Source organism: Rhamphochromis longiceps, linkage group LG5 (assembly GCF_057381845.1).
Source record: "Rhamphochromis longiceps isolate RC_006_pf linkage group LG5, R_longiceps_female_GT1.1, whole genome shotgun sequence".
Lineage (NCBI taxonomy): Eukaryota > Metazoa > Chordata > Actinopteri > Cichliformes > Cichlidae > Rhamphochromis > Rhamphochromis longiceps.
In genome coordinates this window covers 15589737-15598164 of record NC_140561.1, presented here as the reverse complement: position 1 = coordinate 15598164, position 8428 = coordinate 15589737, and the positions used below count along the sequence as shown (strand labels likewise).

Below are 8428 nucleotides of genomic sequence, written 5' to 3'. Positions count from 1 at the left end.
CATTTGCTTTTGAAATGTTCTTATGTAAGGACTCACTCCCCTTGTTATATCTTTCCATTTCAACTACAAAGTGTCATTTTCAACCACAAAGACTACTACAATCTCCTTTCAGTTGTACTAATAAAGAGACAACACCAGCACATGGATCTTGCATTATTTATTGAATCATGTTCTTATTAGATGTGGTTCTGTTCGCTGTATTTTATTCGTCGAACAAACCGAAGCCCATCTCGCCATCTGATTCCTCAGACTCTTCCTTGGCCTCCTCCTTAGCAGCAGCAGCTGGAGCTGCGGCAGTCTCAGCAGCTGCTGCAGGTGCTGCGACAGCAAATGCAGATGGGTCAGCCAGGAAGGCTTTGACCTGTGAGGGTGAAGGATGTCATTAGTTCTCTGTTAATGCAAAACTTCACTTTCAAGTCCAAGTCAAGTATCGTGTGTTAACACTGAGAATGGCAAGAGCTGTATGAAAAATGTAAAAACCATACTTTGTCTGCCAGGGGGAAGGAGTAGTCCGTCTCCACAGCAACAGCCAGGACTCTCTTGTAGCCATTGATGACGGAGTGGGGGACAGAAGCCAAAGTGGGGTAGCCAATCTCCAGACACACACTAGCAATATTCCTCACACCCTAAGAGGCCAAAATAACTTTTGAGAAACTGAAAATTCAGATACAACTCATGCCAAATTATTTCAGCCAATTCTCACCTCCAGGAACCTGGTATGTAGAGAAGCCTCTGTGATGTCGAGCACCTCTGGGCTGTAAACACTGCCATTGTCATAAACCTGCTGGATGATGAGTCCATAGGAGAACGGAGAGATGTTCAGCATGTTTAGCAGTGTGGCCTCGCTGGCACCAACCTTGTCTCCAGTCTTGATCAGACCGACATCGCTCTGGCGGACAAAGACATACAGAGTGATTAGCGGAAGCAGAGATTTTCAAATCTTACCCTTTTTAAAGTACACATTAGCATTGTGAGTAATACCTGTGTGTAAAACAGTATAATTATCGAACTCACCAAGATTTCAATGGTTCCCCTGGAGATTTTGGTGGTGATACCCAGAGCCTGGAAGAAAGAGGTCTTCTCAGGACCAAGACCAGTATTCTGGGCCGGCACTGTCACATCACAAGGGGCGATGGCTCCAGCACGGGCAGCTGCAGGTACCTGGGATACAAGAGAGGGTAACCCTTAATAGACCACTCTGTTAGAACCAAATCTTTAAGATCTTAACTACTCAGGTTATGGTGTCTGAAACCTTACGTTCCTGGCAGCCAAAAGATGCAGGCAGACAGGTATAGCGAGGAAACAATTTACTGTTTGCAGGGGGAACGACAATGCAGTACTGCAAAAGCTGCATTGTAACTTATCCTGCACTTTGACATGATCTAAATTATCTATAAGCTTTTTTATTAAAGGGCTCTCACCTTGTTGGCCAGCAGCAAGTCTCTGATCTCAGTCAGATCTTCCTTCGTGAAGACAAAGCCCACATTACCCTTAATGTGGGGCAGGAGCCTGTGAAATCCCAGCATAAACTTAAATTACACAAGCAGATTATCATTTCTACCAACATGAGCAGTTATCAGATGTCTGAGACCTTGCGTCCCTGGCTGTCCGAGGGGTGTAGACAGACAGGGATAGCTGGAAACAGGTTAATTTTAGCAGGGGGAACGACAATACAGCACGACACAAGCTGCACCGTAACTAACCTGCTACACAGAAACTGATAATTCAATGCATCATAAAACAAAGGTTGCCAGTAAACTCACTTCTCCAGTGCAGGATTGTTCTCCAGATGGCCACGGATGGCTTTGCGCATCATGGTGTTTTTACCCATCAGCACCACAGCCTTCCCACGCAGGGACAGACGGATGGTCTGCATCTGCTTGGAGCCCACATTGTCTGCTCCCACGATGAAGCATTTTGGATAGTCATCCAAAAGTTGCTGTAAATACACCACTGTGCGTCACATAAATTTCATTATGGTGTCCATGCTATAGAAACAAAGACCTAGTGCATTTATGTTAAAAGGTACTCACGATGATTTTCAAAAAATAGTTGGACTTCCACGTGGCCCTGTCTTCCCTGGGCATCTCTGCAGTGCTTCCAAGGATCGCTACACAGCTGGTTTAAAGACAAGGATGGATCTGTAAATAAAGGACGAAAAACAAGGATATTAACGGTACTTTGGAAATTGGTCAATACTTTACACTCCGGACATGTGGCCGATAGTTAAGGTTAGCCGGCTACCCTTAGCTACCCTAGCGCTCTATTAACAGGCCTCGCTTGGCTAAATGACACCTATTGAATGTTTAAAATATACAAAATATATCCCGTTAAGTGGTTTAAATGTTTATCGCACGAATACAAAACTAATATTTGGCCTAATCCTATAAAGACCGAGCATTTCGGTTTATTAACAAGCGAGGGGGGAAAAAACGTACCTCGCAGTAGGGTCGCGTGAAAGAAAGAGGAAGAGGACAGGCGCGGGAGGGATATGTATTAAAAAAGATAACCAATCACAACTCAGCTATGGGCGTTACCTTCATAACTATTGGGTGAATTCTGTGTCAATCACTTTAAAGTCACTATTAGTACTTCCGTGGCAGTTTTCGTGCAGAAAGCGTGGTTTGTGGCACTCTACTTGAAGGAGTTCTGGGACTGCATTAGTGTGACGGTGTTATCGAGCCCGCTTAGACATCTGCCCGCAGAGCAAAGTGATGGCACAGGACCCTTCGAAGCTGCCTCCTGAGGTCTGGAATAACGTCTTTGGGTATCTGTCAGCGACAGAAAAGTTAAACGTCCGGGCAACCTGCAAGTATTTTAAGACAATTGTCGATCACCGATCTCTGTGGAAAAACTGGACAGTGGTTTTGGATTTTAAAAACGGCTCATACAACAGGAAGTTCTGGGACACTCTTCGTCATAGAAAAGTTTCCAGCGCAGTGATGAAGAGCACCAAAGTGAAACACTGGAAACAGCTCGCTCTGTTCCTTCCTATCCTCACCACGGTGGTAATGGACCAAAGCTCCCAGGAGTGTTTCAGCTGCTTGAAGGACTTCCCAAATATGAGACGTCTGGTTTTAAGAAGCAGTTGCTCTAATCTTTTGTTAGACATTTCCAGATTCCCATTGTTTCTTCCCGAGAAGCTGACTTACTTAAGCATGTGTGGCGTTATGTTCCCTACCACATCAGTGAGTAAATTCATTTCTGTGCTGTCCCAGTTTAAAAACCTCGACTCTCTTATCTGTCATCAGGTGGGCATCGTTGGAGAAACTATGTGGATGTTGCACTCCACACTCGCGTGCCTGCCTAAACTGAAGCATCTCTCCTTGTCAGGTGTGCATATATTGTGTACCTATCGTCACAGTGATCCTAAGCCAAGTCCAGGTCCCTCAGGGGACGCTGGTGCACTGGCTTTGGCCAGTTTGGAGCTCATCGACTGCATGGATCCTTCATTGCCGGCGCACGGGTTGCAGTTCCTGCCTGGCCTGAAACATCTGTCTGTCTTCTTCAAGCACTCACATCACGACATTCCAGAAATGTGGTCACTGTCTCCTTGTCGCCTCAAAACATGGTTGCATGACCTACCTCAGCTCTCAACCCTGATCATCGTTAAGGGCCCCCCGGTTAATAAGTACATCACCTCCATTCCAGCCACCGTGACCAGTCTCACACTGTGTGTTGCAGGAATCACTTCAAAGGACATGGCTGCCATAGCGGTGCAGCTGCCAAATCTCCTCCACCTCCATATAGACACCTGGCCCTCACATCTGGGAACTCGCACCGCTGAAATCCCACGGCTGTTTCCAAAGCTCAAAAGTCTTAAAATCCGCCATGAACGTGTGCCGGAGCAAGATTTCTTGCAGCTTCGTCACCTGCAACATCTTAGATACTTGGAGATTCTGGACAGCACTCCACAGCTGTCTGTGCTCACTGGCAAGCTTCAAGCTCTCACCGAGTTCAGACTTCAGATCAGAATCTTTCCTTACCGGAGAGATGCACTGTCATGTCCTTGTGTTTGTCACGTTTATTAACCTGGTGATCTGGTAACTTTTTATTTGAGTGGGAACACGGAGACTTGCTCATAATCGATGTTTATTGAACTTTTTGAGGTAGTTTTATTTCACCTCAGGAATCCAAAATGCCTTGCCATATTTTGGATTATTTAACTTATTCAGGGAATCAACCTCTTATAAAGGTTTGAATAAATTAAAATGTTTTTAAAGATTTTTCTCTTTTAATTATTATTTCAGCAGACATACACCTGTTTTAAGGTTGTAAGCTGAAAGGGTAGAACCAGCATAAATGTTTCCTACCAACTCTAATGATCCCTTTGATAATGTGAAATAAAAATTGTTAGATGTACACAGTGTGTGCTTGTACAATGTTGACTACAATTTCTTCTGTATCACTCTATTTATAGTCCAACTTTAATACAGTCCTGAGTTTCTGAACAATGTACATCACTATGCAAAATTTTAAACCCACCTTCATCTTTTTTAAAAGTTACAAGGAAAATGACAATTCATTGAAACATGAAAATTCAGTTTACAAGGGTTTGTACTTTTAAGTTTTTTTTAAAAAACAACAACATAATGGGACACTATCCAAGCATGCTTTTATTGCATTAACACTGTTTTGGATCACTGTTATACTGAAAATTAAAGTTGTTGCTAATCAGACACTTTCCAGATGGTACTGCATGGATCAAAACCTAGCTGTACTTTTCTGCATTCATAATTCATCAGCTTTGAAAAGAGTCCCAACACCAAATGCAGCCCCAAATCATGATAGAGCCTCCACCATGTTTTACAGAAGGCTGTAGACCATAGGTGTCAAACTCTGGCCCATGGGCCAAATTTGGCCCGCAGCTTAATTACATTTGGCCCGTGGAGCCATACCAAATTACTATTAGAGCTGGCCTACTGGTATTACACTGCTAATATATATATTGTTTAGTATTAAGCTTTGCTTGTTCCATATTCAGTTTTTCAGCAAAACTTGTTTGAGTCCATAAGCAAAGATTCATTCTTATATCTGGAGGAAGTATTTTTTTAAATAAATATTAATGTTAGCCCGCGACTTTATTCCAGTTTTGAATTTTGGCCCACTGTGTATTTGAGTTTGACACCCCTGCTATAGACACTCACTGTTGTACTTCTTTCCTTACCTCTGTTCATACTGATTATTTGAACCAAAAATGTAAAATTTGGATTTATCACTCCATCAGATCAATACTGATTTACTTGCCATTTCCCTTCTTTAAGAATGGCTTCTTGACAGTCACCCTTCCACTGATACAATTTCTGATGAGACCAACAAGACAGTTCCTAAAGATACATTAGTTTATCTATTGAGCATGAATGATTCATAGCTCGGTGTTAAGTGGCTTAGCAAACAATAGAAAAAAGAAATAATTCCTCTGAAAATGGTCAAAGGCAAGGAGTAGACTGAGAATGAGTGGAAGGAAAAAGCCAATGGCCAAAGTCAAACTGAAAGACCTTCAGAAATCTTGGAGAACTACTACTTTAGACAAGACTTTAAAAAAAACAAACAAAGAAAAACACCAGTCTGACTCCTTGAGAGCAAAATATAAAATTGAGAGTGACTCAATACTTTTGCACAGTACTGTGCACACAATGTAAAAATGAAAAAACAAGGCCAGAAATAAATATTTAATATTTTATTTGCAGAAGAATCAGGACCCACATAGGCTTACGCCCCACCCACAAAGAGAAAAGATCACATGAAGGTCTCCATTTAAAAAGCAAAGTCGATTTAACCGCATTAACAGTAAAAAGCTTAAATTTCTCTCATGAATTCATTGAAAGAAGCAAAAACTATAAGGCAATACCTGTAAGAAGACAAATATACACGAGCAGAATTCATTTTCTTTTTATGAGGCATTCTCATTTTAACTGAAGACTCAACCCCGTAATGGAACGTCGACATTGCCCCTGCTACATCCAGTACTCTCAATCTGCTACAGGTGAACACCACAGTGTCTGCTGAATGACTCGGTACAGGAGGCTTCACCTCGGTTTGTCTGTTACAGTGTATAGTTTGGGGTTAAGATGCACCACAGCAGATGAAGCCCTCCCAGAGTTCAGCCCAAAAGGAGTCGAATCACAGGAAAAGGCTGAGAACTCCACAGTGTATAAGACCTTATTGCATTGACACATTTGGCACAAGAGATATTTTCTCAAAGTAAAAACAATCTGGATATGGATACCGTGTATTAATAGTTTTAAATTTATAGAGATTAATGTCAAAAAGAAAAAAAACCCACAATCTTTATGTGGCAAAAAAAAGATACAATTCAAAACAAAAAAGCTGCTAAAAGTCATTAAGTGAATTTTGCTAAAGGCTTGGCCCTGGCTTGGTTTCATGTTGTGACTTCTGTCCAGCTAACGCTCACATCAAACTTCCATCTGTGAGCTTTGCAGCAATATCACTCCGACAGCAGGATAACAATTCATATAAAAAAAAAAATACTGAAGAAAATACTGACACACTGGAATCCAAGCTGGTATACGTGCGTGTGTGTGAAGGAATGAGACCAGGGTAAACTACTGTCAGGCTACATGTCAACAGAGCCAGCTCTTTGCATATCAGGCCGAGCCTCTGCAGCTCAAAAATATATAAATTTCCATCAAAACTGTGACAAAACACAGTTGTGTCACAGACTCGAGCGTTTCACACGTATACAAATTTAGATTCTGATTGTAACAGCAACTGGCAGCTGGTGCTGATCAAACTCCACATATAGTCAGCATGCATTGAAATAAAAAGGACAAACATCTTAAATCTTTACCCCGGCCTTATTAATGCGATTTAAAACAGTGATAAATGTACGTTAGTAGCAACAGCAAAATGTGTAAATGAGACATTGTTTATTTTGAATAAAATTTGCTTTCATTTATTGTGAAATCAGCTTTGTTTTGGCATTTTTTTCCTCATAAATTAAAAAAATATATAAAAATTCTCACAATGTCAGCCAAACTATTTATACCGTCCTCACTGACCCATGTTTATTTTTGTAGTCATTCGATTTCATCTGAAAGTTGTTTACGTAAAGAACACATACACACCGAGGTTGCACCAGTTCCAAAAACAGATCCAATATGATTATATTCTAATGTATATAATTAGAATATAATATATAAGTGAAATCAAATGAAATGTTTAATTTCACTTTTATTGGGAAATAATCACGCTAGAAATGTGAGCAGAAATGTGAGTAACCTATGTTTAAACTGTGAAAACACCTGGGTTCATTTCCATAGAAAAACTGTAGAAAAAACAAGAACTCATGTCAGGAGGACCAACTTAGAAAATGCACCTGAAGACGGTCTCATCAAGAGCTGCTGTTGGCGTGTGCTGAGACTGGACGAGTATTTTAAACAAGTAAAGGAGAAATGGTTCAGTGTGTGTCTCAGTGTACATATGCGCTCCATATACATATTTATGTACATATGGGGAGTTTTCATAGTTATTTTAAATGGCACCTCAATAGTTTCCAAATCTAGAAAAATACTTTTTTTTTTAAACACTCGTTAGTCAAGCACTGTGTATTCAACTCTCCACATACATTTAAACTGCGCAACTCAACTCTCCGTGGTCCATGCAATCAAGCAACTGTTACATATCTGCATTAAACTAGCCAACATAGATTCGCTGCCACATGATGCAGGATGTTGTCCTGCAGCGGGGGCAGAAAATCATTTGCAAATCAGGGCTCTTATCTTGATTCTCATATGCTTACTTATGCACACACACACACACACACACACACACACACACACACACACACACACACACACACACACACACACACACACACACACAGAAGGGGAAATTAAAAAAAAAAACCCAAAAAAACAATTTCCCTTATCCTGTCAAGCACAGGAGTAAAATAAAAATCTCTTTGGGCTCTGTTAAAAATCTCTTTAGTAAAAGTGTAAAAGGCCAAACCCTAAGAGGTTGGGCAACCCGGAAAGTCCCTCCAGTATCAGGAGTTAAGAGTCAGGAAACATTTCTCACCTTAACGCCTCCTGTCTGAAAAACCACTGACTCATAGATGCACATAGACATACAAGTGCACATACATCCACATGTGCATTTAGACATTAAACGTGTAGACGCATGTACACACACATTGGCACACAGGCACAGAGTCTAACTGAAGAGCTTAACAAAGCAGGCGTGGCAGTAGGGCTTGTCATTTTGCTCTTTGAAGGTGCCCTTATTAAGCTGCTTGAGGCAGAAGGCGCACACAAAGTGCTCGGGGTGGAACTTCTTGCCCATGGCTGTGATGCAGCGGCCGGTGATGGGCTTCTGGCAGCCAGAGCACAGCGAGCCACGGCGCTCGTGGTAGTGAGCCTCGCAGTATGGCTGGCCGTCGTGGTCAAAGAAGCTGCCATTTATAAAT

The 8428-nt window shown here is 41.6% G+C and overlaps 3 protein-coding genes and 1 non-coding gene across 5 annotated transcripts in view; 1 reads left to right on the top strand and 3 right to left on the bottom strand.

Annotated features, from left to right (window-relative positions):
* Window positions 1–142: 142 nt before the first annotated feature.
* rplp0 (ribosomal protein, large, P0) lies at window positions 143–2481 on the bottom strand. The gene is made up of 8 exons (XM_085406100.1): window positions 2439–2481; window positions 2034–2141; window positions 1764–1939; window positions 1422–1509; window positions 1015–1161; window positions 704–889; window positions 486–626; window positions 143–361 (listed from the first exon to the last, which is right to left on the bottom strand). Exons 2-8 carry the CDS (start codon window positions 2085–2087, stop codon window positions 203–205), a joined length of 951 nt encoding a protein of 316 aa, XP_085262226.1. The 5' UTR covers window positions 2088–2141; window positions 2439–2481; the 3' UTR covers window positions 143–202.
* LOC146669481 (small nucleolar RNA SNORA63) lies at window positions 1242–1371 on the bottom strand. The gene has a single exon (XR_014911897.1). It is a non-coding gene; the product is annotated as a small nucleolar RNA SNORA63 (small nucleolar RNA).
* A 108-nt stretch (window positions 2482–2589) lies between the features above and the next one.
* LOC146669479 (uncharacterized) lies at window positions 2590–4947 on the top strand. The gene has a single exon (XM_085406099.1). It carries the CDS (start codon window positions 2715–2717, stop codon window positions 4029–4031), a length of 1317 nt encoding a protein of 438 aa, XP_085262225.1. The 5' UTR covers window positions 2590–2714; the 3' UTR covers window positions 4032–4947.
* A 718-nt stretch (window positions 4948–5665) lies between these two features.
* LOC146669478 (paxillin-like) overlaps window positions 5666–8428 on the bottom strand; it is a 34732-nt gene continuing 31969 nt past the window's right edge. For both annotated transcript variants that reach the window (XM_085406096.1, XM_085406095.1), the window contains one exon: window positions 5666–8428. This exon is cut by the window's right edge and continues 14 nt beyond it. In XM_085406096.1, coding sequence (XP_085262222.1) covers window positions 8176–8428 — 253 coding nt within the window. In that variant the 3' untranslated portion in view covers window positions 5666–8175.

What these genes read in the sequence shown, in the direction of transcription:
- LOC146669479 (XM_085406099.1), top strand. Translation starts at nt 2,715, where the DNA reads ATGGCACAGGACCCTTCGAAGCTGCCTCCTGAGGTCTGGAATAACGTC.
- rplp0 (XM_085406100.1), bottom strand. Translation starts at nt 2,087, where the DNA reads ATGCCCAGGGAAGACAGGGCCACGTGGAAGTCCAACTATTTTTTGAAA. An exon ending in ACTATTTTTTGAAAATCATC is followed by an intron (nt 1,940 to 2,033) that starts GTGAGTACCTTT and finishes GTGTATTTACAG; the next exon opens with CAACTTTTGGATGACTATCC. An exon ending in CCTTCCCCCTGGCAGACAAA is followed by an intron (nt 362 to 485) that starts GTATGGTTTTTA and finishes TCACCCTCACAG; the next exon opens with GTCAAAGCCTTCCTGGCTGA.